Here is a 21648-nt window from a genome sequence, read left to right on the forward strand (position 1 = left end):
ATTCCTGTAAATTTTGTTGAGATATGAATTAAAAACAATGTGGACAAATTTTTGCGTTTTTTTAACTGATGGTGTTGGGTTAAATTAATTCAAGAAATGAGATTTTTATTTTTAATAAACACAAATTAAAGATTAAGAGTAAAGCATCGCTCACCTTGATATTCGAGTCAAGATTACATTTACATCTTTTTCGATGCACCGGTTTATCTTTAAAATTCCATGCAAGTCTTATTACCATTAAAAGTCTGAACAAGTACGGCAATTAGAGCTTTCCCACGTATGTGTTCTGGAATGTGCTTATCAAATCATGTCCTTCCAATACTTACTGTGATATTTTCGAGGAATCTGGAAAGAGGCAATGTTTGCGTGACTTGGGTTTTCGCAAGTCACGTGATCCACTTGTCGCGGTAAAAAAAGACTTCCTAAAAGTTACCGCTTCTTGAAAGTGCACTTGATTATAGACTAAGTTTTTCATACGTAATGATAAATCCGAGGGAAAATTCAAATATAAAGTTTTGCCGATCCTTACTTGAATAACTTCTATGAAACTATAATAGTGAGTCGAGTGGAAAAAACTAAATATAGCCATTGCAAAGCTAAGAGTTTAAAAGCAAAAGTATAAAAAACCTTGCCCTAAATATTATTTATTATAAATTTATAATACGACTTTCGTATGGTCAGTCACCTTCGATTTTCAAATTAATAAAAGTCTCATTTCCTCTTGATAACATTCCTAAAACCTTTTTGACACATTTCGATGGAGCGTCGCACATTTCCATCCGTTTTCATGCATGGTTTTGGTTGACAAATTGTTTGGCCGATTGTCAAGTTTTCGTTTTCAATAAAAGTGCAGATCTATCATTTTCAAATTTGATCTTCCACTGAGTGTTAGGAAAGAAACTATTTTCACTAGGTTTGTCATTCGGTTGACAGCTCAGTCCATCCATAGCATGCAGTTAAAATGAGAGGGTTACCTACCTCCGTAAGGAAATAATAAAGAATGTTTTTCTAGTGGACGAGCTTTTATTGGTAAATCTGGGAATAAGAGCTTCTGGTGAAAGATCGTCCTCCACTACCCGATTAAATACCTTAATTCGGCGCTCATTTCAAATTTCGGCTAAAAGGAGAGGCGCTTATTGGAAGGAGGACGATTAACCGAGGGGGCCAGTTATCAAAGAAACTATCAACCTGTACTGATTTCGCTGTGGTTGAAGGCTAAAAAGTTGTAAATAAAGTGGTAATAGAAACAGATTTCCTTGTATGTCTATTAATTAAGAGTGTGAAGAAAGAGAAAATTGAGGAGTTTGATTTACATGATAGGAGCGTGAGCGCTTATTCGAGGAAACACGGTACTCGGTTGCTTTCCTTCAACAATAACGCAACATCGATTTAGCAACCAGGAAACAATCATTAAGAAAAAAACTCACGGACCCTCTCATCTTGACACTGCTGGGAATTTTCCTGTAAGGGCTGAAATTTCGGAATCTTTCAAGAATGTGGCATACAGTAAATATCAGCCAGTTCCTCAGTTTTATTTTTTTGACAGGCTGTACGGGATGTTTTGTCAATTTGTAATCGGTTTGATACACAGTTCATGTACCGTTGACCAGATCACAGCATTCTCTTCATTTCAGTACAAGTACACAATTTATTTTCTTCATTGTATGTTTTTTCTCCTTCTCTTTCATGGAATACATTTCAATCAAGATTCTTAAAACAGTTTTTCATTACATCACAATTCAAAAATAAAAAATGGCGGATTTTGGAGATTACAAAAATATCCCCACGGTCCCCCTTCCACTATAGTTTGCAAATTGATGAATTTGACCGAGGCTTTTCTAACAGAAAACCATTAGGAGGTTAGAATCCGAGAAGGAAGGAAGGACAGGAAATTGGAAATCTTGAGATACTATTGGGAGATATATGAGAAATAGAGTTTTCGTGGTGAGTTGGAGGGGAGGGGGTGGTTGAAGGGGTGGGTAACTTTCAATGCCGTCCCATAAATCCCGTGATCCTCTTCTACTTGATCAATTCGAGCATGACACATCAAGTGAGCAGTTGCACAAACAGAGCAGGCCTGAAACAGCCAGACACTACAGTGTGGATAAAACCACAGGCGTCTCAAGCTCACGTTTCGAGAAAACGCAAACAATTAACTAATGAAGGCGTCACACGTTGTGTGACTTGGAATATGGGGAACAGGAATAACAGTGACGGCAAAACAAGCTTGAAACGGTAGAGAACACCGGAAACCACGACGGACACACAAGATGTGAGTAAGTTCTGATGATTTTACTTGTGAAATGTTCATACTTCGAAATATTTATCGAAGCAAATCGAACATGTTTCTTTCCCCATACTTTTCCTTACAAAGGTTCTCTCCGTAACTTAACACCGAGTCACACAATGCGTGACGCTTTCATGAATTAATCGTTTGTTGTTTCTCTATACACGTGAGCTTGGGACGCCTGTGATAAAACATAATGGTCCGATTGGTTCGTCGTGATGACCTTCGCTAACATCACAGGGCTCAAAAGTGTTCCCTTTTTTCTCATTTGATATAATTAATTTAGTACATTTCTACAATTGCAAAACAGAGCACTTACAAACAGAACTTATCACTGACAAATCAGCCTTAAAGGCTTAATATATAGAAATCAGGAGATAGAGTTAGCGTCTTACGATGTGCAATGTACAGCCACAATGGAACATGTCACCTGAGGAACAATTCCAGCAAATAAGAAAGATATAATATAACAATGACTTAACTGTAACTCACTCAACAATTTTGAGAGTACAACCAATACCATACTGAATTAAATTATTTTACAATTCAGAGTAAGGGAAAGACTTGTCAAACAGTCTCCCTTCTTCTATCAAACTCAACTGACTTTTGAAAGAAGGGGTAAGTTTCTAAAGAAACTGTGGTGCTGCGTCGGTGGGAGAGTATAGAAGGTAATTTAGTGTTAACAACTGGGTTGAAAACGTAAATTAGCCACCGTAAAGAGTAAAAAAGCTGACGTTTCGAGCGTTAAGGGTTAACGCTCGAAACGTCAGCTTTTTTACTCTTTACGGTGGCTAATTTACGTTTTCAACCCAGTTGTTAACACTAAATTAACTTCTTGACTTTTGAAAGCTCTGATGACTGAATGTCAACCACAATGCAATATTTACATTAATCTCAAATAGCATGTTTAGAAATTTAGGCAGGCAGAAGCTCATCCCCAATTAACAAACAGCTAAATTCATTCACAGCATCTTGAACGCCATGAAAATAAGAAAAATATTAGCTATGGTTTTGCTCTTTGCCACATTGAAATACTGGTATCTATGATTTCCTGAAGAATGGCTGCATTGAGGACTTCTTACATTTATATCAAAAGAAATGACAGTCAGCCTAATGAATTAATTCATTGCCAAGGCAGCACATAACCATTAGCCAACTAAACCAAAAAATGACAAAAAATACCTCAGTCTCTAACTCAGTGACATGAAAACCAAATTTTGAAGCCCAAAGCTGTAAATCAAAACTACAACCAACAATTTTGGACATCGAAAAATAACCTAAAATATATCCAAATCCAACAATCAATTTCAAGGATGAGACACTGACTCCAGATGAACATCCCACATGTTCTTAGCAATGTTGTGGAAGGGAGTTACCATGTTGGTGAGGGTACCAATTTACCTAAGCTGAGTGACTCTAAAAATATATTTCCTTATCTTTTGTCCAACAGTTGATTGTTTGTTCATTTGATCACAACACTGAAGTCTCCTACCATTGGTCAGAAACCAACCAAACCAACCAAACCAACCAATCATCTTGAAATGTGCTTTGTTTAATCAGGTTTCCTAAACTTGTTTTCAAATTTTGTTCAACACAATGACTACAACTAAGGTATTGACTTCTCTAACTGGGCAGATCTGAAGGAATTCTATCAATGGATGGACTGGTCTGGCCTGACAGTTCTGACCAATGGTAAGTTTCCTTAGTTTCAGGTGGTCTACTGAGTCAGTCCTAGTCAGTTAAGTTTCCAGGCAGGACCCTGGCTCCTCCTTGTCACCTGAGTCGGTAACTGACCCAGGATCCTCCTCATCACCTGAGTCTGTAACTAACCCAGGGTCCTCCTGGTCACTTGAGTCAGTAACTGACCCAGGATCCCCCTCGTCACCTGAGGTGGTAACTGACCCAGGCTCCTCCTCCTCACCTGAGTCAGTAACTGACTCTTCTTCTGATTCCCACCAATACTCCAGTACACTCCAGTACTCATCTGTTGGCCATTCTTCTTCAGGTTTGACATTCCCTTTGTTATCCTGTGATAAATCACAAACCAACAATCAACATCATCTTGTCAAACAACATACACCTGTACTCCAACTTGTTTACCCTGGTTACTTTTTATATGAAGAGAAATTATGCGATGAGTATGTTTGACTGAGTCAATTTAAAACAACTTTTATATTAAGGATCATTCCTTGTAAGCAAACATCACAAGGCTCACCAAAATTTAGATATATTCCAATTACATCCATGGTGGGGCCTATATTGATTATGTTATTAGAGAAATAAGTTGAAGTGTTCAAAAAATATACATAACATCAAAGTGACCACCTATCCTAGAGTCTCATAGGTACTTGACCTGACAAGCCCATGCAGAGAATAAAACTAAAGGTAACCTTTTAAGGAAAAGAAGAAAGTGAGAACAAGGAACTGCTGATGTCTCCTCTTTAAAGGTTATGAATATTTACTTAGTGGCTCATCCACAGCTAGTACTCATTTTCAAACTTAGGAAACTGCAAAGGTGGACATTATTTGTGAGCATTTCAAGTGCTGCAATATTTTTGTAGTTCAGCAGCTCATCAGCTTAGCAGTCTGCTTAGTAAGTTAATATAAAAAATGTAAAGACATATCACCAGTTAGGGCAAGTTTGATTCAGACAGATGCAACCTTCATTGCTATTTTTACACTGGCTGATTAACAAGAAATTCTCCAGATAGAGTAGGATAAAACCATGTTTGAACAATGTAACTGCAAACCATTGACATTAGAGAATCTCTGCCTGCGAATTTGAACCAGTATCTCTCTTACAGTGGTAGCATTCTTTCTCTACTACTTTTCAAGTGGAAGCCATTGGTCATTTCTTTTCTAATCGACAATGTTCCTGGTGACTTCTGGTTAGGACCAGAGGGAGAAAAGGAAAATCTGTGTAAAAGGAAGTTTAAGGGAAAAAATTCTGTGGTGCCTTTACAGCATTTTTTCAAAACCTAATTGATATAAAAGAAAGTGAAATGTGATCATCGCAGTAAATTTTCCAATTTAAGCAATTGGAAAGAAGAAGCCTGAAAAAAATCAGGGCTTCAACGGGATTCGAACCCGTGACCTCATGGTAGAGCATCGCACCGGTATCGCGGAGGTCACGGGTTCGAATCCCGTTGAAGCCCTGATTTTTTTCAGGCTTCTTCTTTCCAATTGCTTAAATTGGAAAATTTACTGCGATGATCACATTTCACTTTCATCTACAACCGCAGTACAAATATGAATTATTTCATATAAAACTTCACATCATTTCACTGCACGGGAAGATATGAACTCAATAAATTGACCTCGCTCCCAATGTGTGGCTTCATAGCTCAGTTGGTAGAGCATCGCACCGGTATCGCGGAGGTCACGGGTTCGAATCCCGTTGAAGCCCTGATTTTTTTCAGGCTTCTTCTTTCCAATTGCTTAAATTGGAAAATTTACTGCGATGATCACATTTCACTTTCATCTACAACCGCAGTACAAATATGAATTATTTCATATAAAACTTCACACTAATTGATATAGTAAAGCACTGAGTTAATCAATCAAATAAAATTTACAGATTTATGTTAACCTTCCTTCTACAAAACTCCCAAATACTATTCCAGAAGCTCTTTCTAAGGGAATACTCAAGTATTATAATTTTTTTCTCAGAGCGTCCAGAAACACACCACATTTCCTTTGAAGTTTAGCTTTTCCTCCATCAGAGAGAAGCTTGAATCAGCTTTAAAGTATGACATTGTTTAACAACTCCTAAGAGCTGTAAATAAAACAAAGTGAAAAAACTAGGGTTTCAAATCATTTCTTACAGAAAGATGCTCAGTTCATGGTAAGTACAAGCAATTGTTTACTCCCTCCATTCTGTTGCCCTTACGGAAATCAAGACCATTTTCCGAAGGAAAAGAATAGCTAAACGAATAAACAAAAGTCGAAAACCAGTCCTAACAGATTTCCTAAATTTTAAGACAAGTTTAGAAAGTAGCTCCTTGATCTCTTCCAAAGACTGACATTAACTTTCTGTCATTAATATCTGAAAACACGGGGCCGTCCTCACATTAAAGCGCACAGAGTGGTAACGCATTTACTTTCGTTTTACTTTATTTTCTACTTTTTTTTCTGGTCCTAATTATAAAAGGAATAGATCTATCGAGGTTAATGGGATGAAATAAGGAATGAAGTGTATCCTGTTTCTGTGTTTCCACTTTAGACACACAAAATAATATTGCTTAAGACACTCAAAAACAGACTACACGCTTCAGAATTCACCCTTCTTCAAACGTAAACAAACATACTTAAATGGGCTCTCATCTTCACTGAAAAAAATTACTTGCTTTGCTTCCAAGTTTAACAGATTAAATGGTAGCGACAAAGAGTGACTGTATAACGTTCTCATGTAAGCCTTTTCAGTAATTCGGAATGTAAAACTCTTTAATTGAAATCGTTAAAATCAAAGCCACAATATTTGCTTCGCTTTGGATTTCCTCTCTTACGAACCGTTTGCGAGTCGGCTTGTTGCGATAAAATACAAAAGAATGTTATGAAAGTATGATTAAAACGGAACGAAATTGAGCTGCGAATTACCCTTTGTCCAGCAATGCGGATAATGGACTGGGCTTTTTCTTTTTTCTCTTTTTTGGGACTGGGGATTCTTAAGGAATCCAAAGAAGATGCTCCATTTCAGTTCAACTTTGACTGTTGCCCGCACACGTGTTTTTCGGAAATGCGCAAGAGTCTCTTGTGGCTTGGAGATAGCTACATCGCAATTGCTCCGCGAACCAAGGGCGTAAAAATTCTTAAAACAACACCACAGGAAATTGAACAGATTCTATAAGAATTATGACTACATTTGTGCAAACTACGATCACAAAACTTACGTGGTATTTTGTGTCCAACCCGGAGATCTTACTCTGACGTACAGCTGCACTCAAATCATTTACTTGTTGCTTTGTCATTTTAACATCAAAAAGCCACAGGTCCTTCAGAGAAGGAACACGGCTGAGATGTTGAGTGAGAACACTTACTCCTTCACCGAGAGGGTTCACTGACAAGACGAGCCATCGCAGGCCAGGAGCCTGGTGTAGAGATCTGGCGATGACTGCGGCAGGTTTGGCTGTTAAATTGATACCAACAAGTTTTAATGTGTCAAGTCTGTCAGTGAAGATGATACGAGACACCAGGGTCTCTGTCAACTGAGCAGCAAAGATTTCTAAGGGTTCACCAAAAATACTTATCTCTCGCAGAGCAGTGAGAAGTGGCAAGAAATCAACCAGCATCTTCATCTCTTGCCTTTCTATGTCGACAATATCAATCCGCTTCACAAAGGAAAGGCTATGAGGAGTCGGACCAGTGATGCTATCGGTGTTCTGAGTCAAACTCGAAGCCGTTTCGCTGTCGTGTTCATTCAACGGATCGACAAGACGCGTCACCTGAGTAGACTCTGCTGTTGGCGAAATGAGCTCTCGCAGCATTTCAGTCGGAAAAGTGTTACCATCTTCATCTTTGCATATTTCATGAACATAAGCGACGATTTTTCTCTCTCTCTTCAAAAAGAAGTCGTACTTAAAACGAGGCGGGTACTTCTTCAGTAAATCTGCAGCTTTCTTTTCACCCGAACAGCTCAAAAATACTGCATTTGTGTCCTCCGCTACAGTGATCAAGTCTCGATAGCTTTTCTCTGAAGAATCTTCGAGAAGATAGGGACTAAAAAAAATGAAGTCGGGTATCATGCCTGATTTCAGCAAATGTTCATTTGCAGTAATGTTCACCTTGTTAGAATCAAGATACGAAAAGGCACCTGCGGTGAAAGATGGAAATGCTGAGCAGAGATCCCGCCTCTTCTCGGCCGAACAACAAAAGTAGCTATACGAGATAAGATCAACATAAAGATGTCCATTTATAGACAGTTCTTCATTCTCCAGAAGCAGCTTCATGAAATCACATTCCGACACAGATTCCTTTCTTCCAACAGACCCCACATGATGGAAAACTGCGCACGCGGCTTCTGTTGACAGCTCACAGGCAAATTTCAGAACTTCTTTCATCTTATCGATCTTTTTAAATGATTCAACTTTGGAAAGGCTAGGCGCACTTTCTCCTTTAATCGACAACACTTCCTCATTAATGTGCCAGGCGGCAAGGAACTCCTGTACGGATTTATGAATGAAATAGGCCCCTTTCTCAGGATTGAGACTCGTAAGATTGACAATCTGGAAAAGCCCAACTTCACTTAATTTTTGAAAACTTCTTGAAATATTGCCGGGGAGTTCGCTGCAGCGTACGTAAAGACGGTCTTGCAAGAGTGCTTCAAAGGCAGCCTTTCCAAGATTACTAAGGTCTTCTTTAGCTTCTGTTGAGGTCACTTTCTGAAATGGCATAGACTGGTGACTTCCACCTTTGTGATCTAGCATGGTTTGAATGAATTGTGTGAATATGTCGGCCCGTGATTTTGGCAGTCCTACGTGATGTTTCTCTTTCCACAAAGTACACAGCATCAGTAGGAGGAGAGGTATTTTTGCCATGTCATCGAGACCGTTTTCAGACAGGTAGTGCATAAACTCGTTAGGATCTTGTTCACCTACCAAAAATTTTCTCACAAAGGATTCTTTTTGTTCCCGGCTATTGAAACCTTGAATTTCTAACTGAACGTGGCTGGGGCCTCTTAACTCGTCACATTTAAGTTGACGCGTGGTGACAATAATGTGACAATCTCTTAGTTGCTCGCCCTTCCAAATTTTAAGGATGGGTGAGTGTTCTTTTGCACAGCTGTACTCATCGTAGCCATCCAAAATAAGAAGCACTTTATCTTGATTGTTAATTATGTAATCATAGAGACTATTAACTGAGATCGGACCATCACTGGCCAGTAATTTAGACGCATGCAAAACATCACGGATGTTTCCTGCGTCACACACATCTCGCAACTTAATCAAAATCAAAACATAAAAGTTCTTTAGGATTTCTTTTAAGGTTTTCGACCAGTCATACGCAGCCTTCTTACAAAACGTACTCTTGCCAATTCCTGGCTGACCATAAACAAGCATTCGTGTTGGTTTTCCCTTGAACATGTCGGTGTAGTCTTCAAGTTCCTCTTGTGTCACTCCGCTGGGCATCCTGTGATTTCTCACCCAACTCAAAGGTATGTAGATCTCATCAATCTGAATGGAAGAGCTTTCGTCCCATGGAACAATTTTCACCTTATTGAAGATGTCATAAAATGATTTGAGCTTGTCCTGGCACTTCTCAACATTGAACGGTTCTGATAAATAGAGAAAAGAAACACGAACTTTTATTGCTAAGATGAGTAAGCATGCGACACCAAGTTTCCAAAATCACAGGAACTCAAACCTGCACAACAGACGCAATTTTTTGGCGCTTTTCAGTTACACGGAGTAAAGGGTGGGGCGTGCGCGAAGTCCGAGTTAGCGCGTGGGGAGAAGCTCCAAAACAATATCTCATTTTCATTTTATGATTTATCATTAATTTTCGGAATTGAAGCAGCTAAAGTAAACCAGGACAAGAAATAAATTGTTATAATAAAAGAATAAGGAAATATGTTTTATCATCTTCCCACGAGCGTTGGACAAAAAAATCGAGTCCTCCCCAGGAATAGAACCTCAGACCTTTGGATTCTGCGCTCAGACACTCCATTACTATAAGTATAAGATAAGGTATCAAAACATAAGCTTAATACATATTTTCTTCAATTGATAAGTATATTACCTGCAAGCCTTTCTGAAGGATCATCACTTTTACAACCCTCCTCTCCTGTTGAAATGTCTGCAAGAGAGAAAAGAAATTTATACTGTTCAAAGAATTAAAACACCTGGACGAATATGATATTCAAGGGATGAATATGCACACGATGCCAAGTTTCTAACACCACACGATCTTAATTACAGTCTTCTTGGCATGAAAGGATTACGATAATTAATCCCTGCTGCCGCGCCCTCCCCCCCCCCCCCGAAAAAAACACGCCCACATTCTGTTACTTAATTTTTTCCTTTGCCTGTAGCTCTTCTTTAATTGCAAGGAAGATTAAATTTCCAGTATTTATTTCATCATGGCTCAGTAATGTTGAGAAATGAAGCAGCCAAGATAACATAAAGAAAGTTCATGAATTTGTATTTCTTAAAATTTTTGCGCAGTACTGTTTCTTGAACAAGAATGACAAATTGGTATAAGAAAAGAGAAAGGAAAGAAGTTTAACTGTCTTGTCACGAGCGTGCGACAAAGGAACAATTTTGAGTCCTTACCAGGAATAGAACTTAACACCTTCAGATTCCTCGCTCGGACACTCTACCACTATAAGTATACTAGAAGTTATAAAAACGAAAGCTCAATATGAAATTTCTTCACTTGATAATTATAATACCTGCAAGCCTTCTACGTTTATTTTCTGAAGGATCATCACTTTTACAACTCTCATCTGTTGAAATGTCTGCAAAAGGGAAAAGAAAGTCAAACTTAAATGAGAATTAAAACACACTTTACTAAACTTGTGAAATGGGTAACAAACAGGAGTCGAAATAAGTGCTGATGGACGATGAAAACCTCGTGTGAGTCCGCTAATGGAATAAAAGAGAGAAGAGTCTTTTCTTTTCTGAGAAGAGAACTCAACAAAGTTTTAAACCGGTCAATAACAGTGAGGTATTTCGTAGAAAGGATAACGAAGAAAATTGGGTTCATTTTACTGCACACAAGAGTCTGGACACGGAAACAATAATTAGGAGGGCAGGGGTAGGTGGGTAGTTGATAAACGTGTTTAATCAACGATTTGTAATACCTACAACCTAATACCAAAGATAAAAGATTTAATTTAAGATCATGATAATAATAATATTAATGATAATAATAATAATAATAATAATAACAATAATAATAATAATAACAATGGCTTTATTCCCACAACGTGACTCTTTAATGAATTACATTGAAGACACAGAAAGTGAGTATTTTCTTATTAACCTCCTCTAATCTGGAATTTTAGAACGTTATCCATCACTTCAAAATTGGTATTAGAACTATTAAAGTGAGTCTGTGCATATCTCAGTTTTTTTCACAACAATGCGAGAGAAAAACAAAGAATGCGTATGTTTATCAGTTTTCTGATATATATTTAATTCCACTATTGGTCTCCATGCTTTCATGAGCAGATAATGATAGTCTATATTGAGGAAAACAAGTAAGTTACAAGATCTCTTGGAAGACACAACCAAACCCGTTACAAAAATGTACACGTACCTCCGTAATGAGGCCAGTCTCCAAACACAAAAGAGTTACTCAATATGTTGGATACAACAGAAGCTGCCATAACACAAGCAAAAGTCTTCCATGAATCGTTTCTAGATGCAGCGCCTTGTACAAAACCACAAACACCTTTAACAACAAGCCACTCTATCTTCATGTCGTGAGCTGCTGCAAACAGGCCTGAGGTAGAAAATGAAAAAAAATAAAAAGCAATAACAATTGGATTGGATTTAAACAATAATATTATTTGGAGATAATAACGATTAATTTGAGCAAAGGAGGCTTCATTTCCTACAGATCACTCTTTTTGTTTGTTCTTTGCTAATGGAAGTCTTCAACAGATGTGCTTAACTTGAGGTGACCACTCCCCCTACAAAAACATTGTTAAGTACCCCCCTCCTCCTGGCTTAATATTTTGGCGACCAGAGGCCTCCTGTAGTTCAGAAGTATAGCTTAAGAACATCAAAGAGGAAGGTATGCTGTAATACTCATTACTATTGTACACTTGAGGTGACAACTCCTCATACAAAAAAAAACCTAACTTTCTCTCCTCCTTCAGAAACCTGGCCTTACAGCCTAGTGACCAGAAGTTCTCCTCTGACCTTGTAGCTCAGAAGTAAAGTTTGAGAACATCAATTTGGGGGTGCAGTTTAACACGATCATTCCAACTAATTTCACTTGTGCCGATAAATTTTTAAACCCAAAGCACACATATGAACAAGAGTTTACAAAGGGTTAATTGACCTTTTTGTAGAATTGGGTTTGGTTAGCTTTGAGTGAGTGATCCTCGTAACATGAAGTCACACTGAACATGAGAAATACATGTAATCTTTGTTATGGCAAAACAATTTTCTTCACAATGATCACAGATGTGAAGCAAGAGTAACCATGAGAGTAATTCTCACCTTTTCCTTCCATTTCAACTGCAATTGCCCCAGGGTGTGACTGACACTGCTTTTCAGCATCAATCAGATCAGAGCAACTCAAAATCTCTCCATCACATACATTGACTTCTTGTGCTTCTAGGTTTTCTAATGGTGCCTCCCATCCATCAGCTGCACTTTTGATAAGTTTGCCAACATCTCTACTCACTGGGGTTTTGTTAAAATCTGTTGTAAGCTTTGAAGAAATCACCACATCTCCTAGCTGGGCTTTATTAGGATTCAAACTGTAGCAGAAACCAACCAAAAAGGTAGCCTTGGGTTTCAGGAGTGTGACAGCATTTTTAGTGGCAGTTTGAGAACCTCCAGGATCAGAAGATTCTTTAAAACACCTCACTATGGCAACCTTCACTGACCCATCTTCATCTTCACCCATCTTTCCAAAGTACACATTTCCAATGGATTGCTCATAGCTTTTAAAGTGATCTCTCAGGTAATGATAACAAGCCAAAAATTCACAATTCTCCACAGTCAAAAGTAGAATATCAACTGGAAGATGGTCTATGCTCCAATGTTTCACCTTCTTTGGCAGATCTCTTGTCTTCTTCAGTGTAATATTCAGAGGTGGAGGGTCATTACCGCAATCCACTGAGCTGATGCATTTATCATTACTAGGTCCTGCCATCATAACAAACTGGATCTATGTTCAAAGTTTTCCTAGAAGTGAACAAATGAAATCAGAAAATAATTCAAAGATAAACATCAGAGATCAACACGAATTCTTTGTAAACACATGTTTGCTCATAAGCATGTCTCATATCTGAAAGGTGATCAAACCACACCTGGTACCTAGCATTGAACATAACAGCTGGCCTAAGATGCTTGGTATTATATTTCAAGAAAACCCTTGCTGCTGGATGACAACGTAATAACCAAAGCAAGCACTTGATTGTATATATTGAGGGTTTGCAAGTTTTACAGCTATTCTCAAGACCAACCAAACAAGTTATCTGACTCCCTCATCATATCCTTCTTTGTGCATAGCCTTGACATCTGGGGATCTTAACTTGTCAGAAGGATAAGAATTGACAACTTCAACAAACAAGCTTACTGATATGGAAATATACTACCTAGGCTGACTACAAGATATGGACCTTGAAGATAAAGATCAACCTCTCTAACAAAATCACTACTGCAAAAAACCATCCCCCTCGAGAACTGTTCCCACTAAAACAGACAAGAATACAAAGGAAAAGGGGGCATGAATTCCAACTCTCCCAGATAGGAAATGAAATAAACAAAAACTTTTCTATGAACAAAAAACAAACTTGTGTAATCATAATTTTTCATGTTAGATTATTCCTTTTTATGCCAGATTCTGACATTAGTTATTTTGTGTAATCAGATTCATTTGAATGGACATGTTGTCCCATCACTTTTACTTAGGCCCTCTCTGAGGGAAATTACATCCAGGCTATCTGGAGTTTGTTGTTGTGTTTTGGTTTCAACCAAGACACTCGTGGTCAACAGAGGAATGGATGTGCCTGCAAACAAACACTAGTAGATTATGAAATTTACTGCCCTCCATGTCCTACTTTGTTTTGTTTGATTTTTGTTTTTACTTCAAAGATATTTTTGAAAATAGATTTTGAAATGTGAAAATGTACACAGATTTTGAACAATTAAGTGAGTTACTTAGGAAGCCCTCCTTATAGGGATAATCTCAGGGGCCTCCCTTTCAAATATTGTATATATTTGTGTTTGATTAAAAGTTATAATCATTATTATGTTTATAATTGCTATAATTACTGTTTTTGTTCCAAATAAAGCTTTTAATGATAGTGTTAGAAGTATATTGTTTCGTAACTCCTTTAAGATTCATAAGATCAAGACTTAATTCTGTAAGTTAGCTCAAGAAGGAGGAAAAATTATTATGGCTTAAAAAAAATTATTATGGCTTAAATTTTGCTTATTGCAGGAACTTCATTCAATACACTACCAACCAAACAATACTATACAGACCAAACAATACACTACAGACCCAAATGAGTATATGAATTCAAACTTAGGAACTTATAATCATGGTGTTTACACCTCAGTTCAAACGCAAACAGATAAAACTCACCCATGTTAGTAAAAAAATTTTTTCCACATAGGAACATATTGTCCTGCCCTCTTTAAATCTGCTGGAAATGAAATCATTTGTATTAACAGACCATTCGGCACAGAACAACATGCCTCAATTAATCCCATATTAAGGTTATTCCTCAGTTTTGCACTGTACATCCTGTATTGAGCATAAAAGTCACGTAATCAGGGGAATGAGCATGGGTGCAGTCCAAGAACACAGTATTGTTTTTCAATCCATGGACCAGGTGAAGAAGTACAATGGTCTTTGGCTCTTAGACAAGCATGGTGACCTAAATTTTTTTTGCATAATTTTGGTGTATAAATTTCAATTTAAGTGATTTTCCCACAGATTATATATCAAATTGTTCCATATGCTCAAGACTTTCTACCTGTCAATTTTTCTTCAAGTGTTGCTTCAAAAACCCTTGCTTTCAACTGCAGTAAAATGTACCATGAACCAATGAAATGATGCATGTGATAAGTGCTAGTGCAGGCATAAATGGGGCAGGTTTGGCCCATTACATCTCCGAAAAAAACTCACTGTCAGTGATCTATCTTTTTTATTGTTAGTTTTCAAAACAAACATTGGTAGGGAACATTTAAGGAAAGGATAAAAAAAATTGTTCAATAACTTTTTTCTGAGGAATCACTTTAAAAGAGCTTGTGCATCTTCAAATTTTTTCACTAGGATGTCTAGCTTCACATTTAGTCATCTGGGCTTAAAGTTTATTTTAACATCAATCATCATCATTTGCATCATCATGATTGGTCTCAATTGTATCTCCAAATGATATCTACAAATTTAAGCAATCAGATTATTTTGATACAATGAAAGTCTTTGCTTGAAATTATGTTAAAGATACATGTAGTAGTTAAATGCATGTAATTCCTATTGTTAGTTTTATAAAAATTGATAACAGAAAATCCGACCAACCTGTGAAAAAATACATCTGTAAGTCCACTTCAGTATGATTAGCTTAATCACAGCAATGATCCTCACCAGCCTGGTCAATTCTGTTAAGAAAAAAATATTAATTTTTTTTAGGACACAAAATGAGTATTGTAGAGCTGAGCTTAGTGAATACTGGCTACATTATTGTAATATTGTAATGTAATAATTCTATAGAAAGCTAAGTGCAAACTGTTGTTTTGCAGATCTTGTACACTTGTATTTCAAACTTATTCTTAATATTTACTTTACTGTGCTGTGTATAACCATAACCTAAAACACTCAAAACTTATCGTAATGACATTAATAAACCTTCATTTTGAACAACAAGAGAGTAAGTTAATTCTGGTCAGTTATTTAACTTCCAGCAGAGTCTTTTGTTGCTGCAGATTTCTGGTTTGCATAAGGGAAATATTGGAGCTACATCTGCCTCAAGTTGTGTTTACCATGCCCCCAAGAGTTATAGTCATGTCACCCTAGGTTATGTTGCCCCATGATAGATTGCCTGAGGTGGTTAACTACTGGTACTTTTCATGATATCATCAAGAACATTCTAAAGTCACAAGCTCATCAATTCTTAATTCAGTCAATGGACTTTTTTGATGGCTCCTAAAGAAACTGTAAGTAGCACGTTTCAATACTTTTGCCTTTCTCACATGGTGTGGTGTTAAAAAGTAATTTTCATCCAAAATAAAGAGGAGTGTGTACCTTAACAGTTATAAATTGTAAAGAAACACAAGAGCCAGACACATAGTTGTTGATGACTAAACATTAGAGCCAGACTCATAATTGATGATGACTAGTGGATTACTAAACAATGCCAGACATTTGAACCAGACATGGGCATCACATCAACTGGACAAGAGCCAAACTGGACAGAGCAATAGAGAGCCTAACAAGAACCCAACACAGCATAAAATGAGCAGTAATCAACTGGGCATTAGAGCCTGACATTGGCAGCTCATAATTTCAAGGTCATGCAGTGGCAGGCATGAAGCAAGTCATTTTATCTTTTTGATCCATGCACTGCCAGTTTAAACCGATAATGAACAACTTTGGTATGTTTTGTCCTCAGCTATGGAAGTCATGAAGTGTGAGTTTGGTTGATCAGCTAGAGTTGCAGTTGTAGTGTATTGTGTTTCATAGCATTACCACTTCCTATTACTCAGTCGTGTGGTATATCTACTTTAGATTTACCACCTACAACCACCTCAACAATTCCAACAACCACCTCAAAAACATCTACAGCCACTCGCAAACTATCTAAAACCATTTAAAACAAGGCATAAATGTCTTAAATAAGGCGAAACGACAACACGTCACTTACATGAAATACGAGAATCGAACGAAACCTCCACCTCCCCCTGAAAACTTACTCTCCCTGGTCCCATGTATAATCAACCATCTCACGAAACGAAATGCAAGAGCGTGCCAATTATATTTTTTATTACCTCAGTACTAAAAGACCTAAAGAACTTAACTAGCAGACGTTTTGGCTCACGCTTCATTTGATTACGTAATGGTCCAAGATAGTGTTTTTCTCCATTTATAATCTCAGCAATGGAAATGAAATTGGAGCAAAACCTGAGTCACTGATTGTGTAAGTGGTACCACTCGTACAACTGCATGCTGTATGAATACCAGCACGATGGTGTTCGTGCCAAAGGAATGTACGCACAGTTCCCTTGAAATATTTCTAATGATCATTCTTACTCATACTTTTTCTAGACGTGAGCCAAAACGTCTGCTGGTACCCAGGGTAGAAAACGCCAAGTCAAGTCTGTCTTGACTACGAGTTTGTTAGTTTACTTTATTACTTTTTGTAACTTAATAGTTCATTTTGTAAAGTTCTTTGGGTCTTTTACCACCGAGGTTATAAAAAATATAATTTGCATGCTCTCACATTTCATATTGTGAGATGGTTGATTATACATGGGACCAGGGAGAGTAAGATTTCAGGGGGAGGTGGAGGTTTCGTTCGATTCTCGTATTTCGTGTACGTGACATGTTGTCGTTTCGCCTTATTTAAGACATTTATGCATTGTTTTAGATGGTTTTAGATAGTTTGCGAGTGGCTGTAGATGTTTTTTAAGTGGTTGTAGGTGGTTGTTGGAATTTTTGAGGTGGTTGTAAGTGGTTTTAGGTCGTTCCATGTCGTTCCATTTTGATTTTAACATAACCTTGTGGGGATAAAATATAATTTGCTGCAGCTTGTGGTGGATAACAAAAACATTTCCTCTCAACTGAGCACAATGACAAAAGTAATTTTTCCTTGTAATCCTTGTTTTCCTTTGTTGCCCGAGAACCTGATCCGTCGCGTAAATGTTCAGCAAGATATCTTTTATGCTGAAAATTATAAACCACCTTGGGTCTTAGCTACGATCAAATAGTTACTAACATTCCAAAACCCACCCACCATTTATTCATACATGTATTATAGCAAGCCAAGCATTACAAAAGTGGGTTGAATTCAAAATTACCTATCGAGTTTCAGTGATTGATATGTGAGATTGGGACATCACTGTATCAAGGTTCTTCAAAATGTCTCTGTACATGCGGTGGTTTAGCTATGTTAGTGTGCATCTCATCTTGATTAATGATTAACTACAATCGACGTTAACAACAGTGACATTATTTGACCACATCTGGTCACATCTAGTCAGGCAGAAAATATATCAGTGTAATAGCTGTCTAATGCTTAAATATGCCTGCTTTCCATGAATGAATGTTGAACATTTGAGGGATTTTTTTTCCTTCTGAACAAAAAGACCTCCTGCACCTAAATTAAAATGGAGGGGAGTTTTGTGCATTCCACAGTTTTAAACTAGCAGACCAAATTAGCTACAGCACTGAAACTCGATCAGGGAGACTGTTTTTGGCAATAATGATCTTAGACAACGTATAGGCCAACTCAGCCTCCGATTTCCTCAGATAAGAATCAGAGGTTTGCATTTCGATTCGTGAACATGGCTCGCGAAATATCAAAGAGCGGGGCCTTTCTGCGACTTATCAATTAAGGTCCAAATGAACATCGAGAGATATAAAGGATAGGACCTAATTTCTGAAGATATGATCGATGGTAATGGTCAGAGTCTTGATTCTACTTTGTCTCTAATCTATCTTGTTTATATATTTCCATTTTATTGTCTTCGTTAAGGAGGTGATTAAAAGCTAAACATGATCAAGATTAATTACTAAGTAAATTTAACTTGCTCTGTTATCAGATTTGTATGCCGCAATGAAATATCTTGATTTTAACACGACGTTGTGGGGATGAAATATAATTTGCTGCAGCTTGTAGTGGATATCGAAAACATTTCTCCCCAATTAAGTAAAAAGACAGAAGTAATTTTTCCTTGTTAACAAAACAAGCTTGACTTGAATTGTGCTCTGATGAAGCAGAAGTTTGGTGATATTTTCTGGAATTTAACTACGCTCAACTCATGTGTGTACCAAGAAGACCAACAAAACCTCACGTTGTCAACTTACTGTTTTCCCGAGATCCTGATCCGTCTTGTGAATGTTCAGCAAGATGTCTTCCAAGCTGAAGACTGTAAGCACCGTGAGTCTTAGCTACAATCACAAAGTTTTTAACATTTCCAAACCCACCCACCGTTTATTCGTACATGTATTATGGCCACCAAGTATTACAGAAGTAGGTTAAATTCAAAGTTACATATCGAGTTTCACTGATCAAAACTTGGGAGATCCAAGTCTTGTCGAAGCCAGAATTCATAAATGCTTCTTTCTTAACTTTTTTAACTGCAGCTGGTTCGAACCTAAATTAAAATGGAAGGGAGTTTTGCGCATTGGACAGCTTTAAACTAGTAGATTAAATAAGCTATCGCACTGAAAATCGATCAAAATCAATCGAAAATTGATCTTAATACAAACTTGTGAGGATAAACTAAAATTTGCTGCAGCTTGTGGTGGATAATGAGAACATTTCCTCTCAACCGAGCACAAAGACAGAAGTGGTTTTTCCTTGTTGAAATAAGTAGCATGACTTGAATCGTTCTTTGATGAAGCGGAAGTTCGGCGATATTTTCTGGAATTCAACTACACTCAACTCAAATGTGTACTTAGAAGACCGACAAAATCTCAGAACGTCAACTTACCGTTTGCCCGAGATCCTGATCCGTCTTGTAAATGTTCAACAAGATATCGTTTACGCTGAAAATTGTAAAGCACCGTGGGTCTCAGCTACGATCAAATAGTTATTAACATTCCAAAACCCACCCACCATCTATTTATAAACCTATTATGGCAAGCCAAGCATTACAAAAGTGAGTTGAATTCACAATTACCCATCGAGTTTCAGTGATCGATATGTGAGATTGGGCCATTACTGCATCAAGGTTCTTCAAAATGTCCCTACGCATGCAGTAGTTTATTGATGTTAGTGTGAAAGTAATCTTGATTAACAGCATCAATTAACATTTACAACAGTGACTTTATTTGACCACATCTCACTCTAGCATTCATCACGCAGAAAGCATATCAGTGTAATAGCTATCTGATTCTCATGTGAAAGAATGTTGTATATTTAAGGGATTATTTTTTTCCTATTGCACAAAAAGACCTTTTGCACCTAAATAAAAATAGGCAGGGAGTTTTGTGCATTCCACAGCTTTAAACTAGTAGATCAAATTAACTGCAGCATTGAAACTCGATCAGGGAAACTTCTTTTGGCAATAATGATCCAAAACGGCGTACAAGCCAACTCAGCCTACGATTTCCTTAGATAGGAATCAGAAGTTTTCATTTCGATTCGTAAACATGACACACAAAATATCGAAGAGCGGGGCCTTTCTGCGACTTAATAATGCTGGTCCAAATGAACATCGAGAGATATTAAGGACAGAACCTAATTTTTGAAGATATGATCGATGGTAATGGTCAGAGTCTTGATTTAACTTTGTCTCTAATCTATCTTGTTTATATATTTCCATTCTATCGTCTTTGTTAAGGAGGTGATTCAAAGCGAAACGTTCAAGATTAATTACCAAGCAAACTTAATTTGCTCTGTTATCAAATTATATGTTTTAATTTTTAACACAACTTTGTGAGGATTGAGACATCACTGCATCAAGGTTCTTCAAAATGTCTCCATACATGCGGTGCTTTATGGATGTTAGAGTGTATTTCATCTTGATTAATAATTAACATCAATTGACGTTTACAACTTTATTTGACCACATCTGGTCACATCTAGCATTTATCAGGCAGAAAATATATCAGTGTAATAGCTATCCAATGCTTAAGAATAATGATCTAAGACAACGTATAGGCGAACTCAGCCTCCGATTTCCTCAGATAAGAATCAGAGATTTTTATTTCGATTCGTAAAAAATAGAGCGGGGCCATTCTGCAACTTCTTAATCAAGGTCCACTGATAAACATTAAGAGATTTAATGGACAGAACTTAATTTCTGAAGACATAACCGACGGTAAGGGTCAGAGCTGTGATTCAACTTTGTCTCTAATCTTTCTTGTTTATATATTTTCATTCTATCGTCTTTGTTAAGGAGGTGATTCAAAGCGAAGCATGTTCAAGATTAGTTACCAACTTAACTTGCTCTGCTTAACATAACAAGCATGACTTAAATCGTGCTCTGATGAAGCAGAAGTTCGGTGATATGTTCTGGAATTCAACTGCGTTCAACTCATATGTGTACCAAGAAGATCAACCAAATCTCAGGGTGTCAACTTACCGTTTGCCCGAGATCCTGATCCGTCTTGTGAATGTTCAGCAAGATGTCTTCCAAACTGAAAATTGTTAAGCACCGTGGGTCAGTCGCTACGATCAAATAGATCAAATAGTCATTAACATTCCTAAACCCACCCAACGTTTATTCATACATGTATTTATGGCAAGCCAATTATTTCACAAGGCAATTTAGTGTTATTAACTGAGTTGAGAACACGTAGATTGGCCACTGTAAAGATTTTAAAGGCTGAAGTTTCGAGCGTTAGCCCTTCGTAAGAGTGATTTAGGGCTAACGCTCGAAACGTCAGCCTTTAAACTCTTTACGATGGCCAATTTACGTTATCAACTCAGTTGATAACACTTAATTACCCCGATAGACTCTCCCACCGACACAGAACCACAATTTCTTTGGAAAGTTACCCCCTTCTAG

The 21648-nt window shown here is 37.4% G+C and overlaps 1 protein-coding gene and 1 long non-coding RNA gene across 3 annotated transcripts; both read right to left on the reverse strand.

Moving 5' to 3' along the window:
* Window positions 1–3820: 3820 nt before the first annotated feature.
* On the reverse strand, window positions 3821–15614 carry LOC113667980 (NLR family CARD domain-containing protein 4). Its single transcript, XM_089202128.1, has 8 exons — window positions 15494–15614; window positions 14555–14615; window positions 12454–13146; window positions 11543–11728; window positions 10674–10739; window positions 10022–10078; window positions 7177–9557; window positions 3821–4314 (listed from the first exon to the last, which is right to left on the reverse strand). Exons 3-8 carry the CDS (start codon window positions 13115–13117, stop codon window positions 4027–4029), a joined length of 3642 nt encoding a protein of 1213 aa, XP_089058254.1. The 5' UTR covers window positions 13118–13146; window positions 14555–14615; window positions 15494–15614; the 3' UTR covers window positions 3821–4026.
* Window positions 15615–17635: 2021 nt separating this feature from the next.
* On the reverse strand, window positions 17636–21372 carry LOC149048747 (uncharacterized). Of its 2 annotated transcripts, none has more exons than XR_016185356.1 (4): window positions 21223–21372; window positions 19627–19681; window positions 18998–19052; window positions 17636–17854 (listed from the first exon to the last, which is right to left on the reverse strand). It is a non-coding gene; the product is annotated as an uncharacterized LOC149048747 (long non-coding RNA). The 2 variants fall into 2 exon arrangements; XR_016185355.1 differs by having other exon boundaries at window positions 17636–18055.
* Window positions 21373–21648: the final 276 nt, after the last annotated feature.

The sequence above is a fragment of the Pocillopora damicornis genome, chromosome 3 (assembly GCF_964200805.1).
Source record: "Pocillopora damicornis chromosome 3, jaPocDami1.2, whole genome shotgun sequence".
Taxonomy (NCBI): domain Eukaryota; kingdom Metazoa; phylum Cnidaria; class Anthozoa; order Scleractinia; family Pocilloporidae; genus Pocillopora; species Pocillopora damicornis.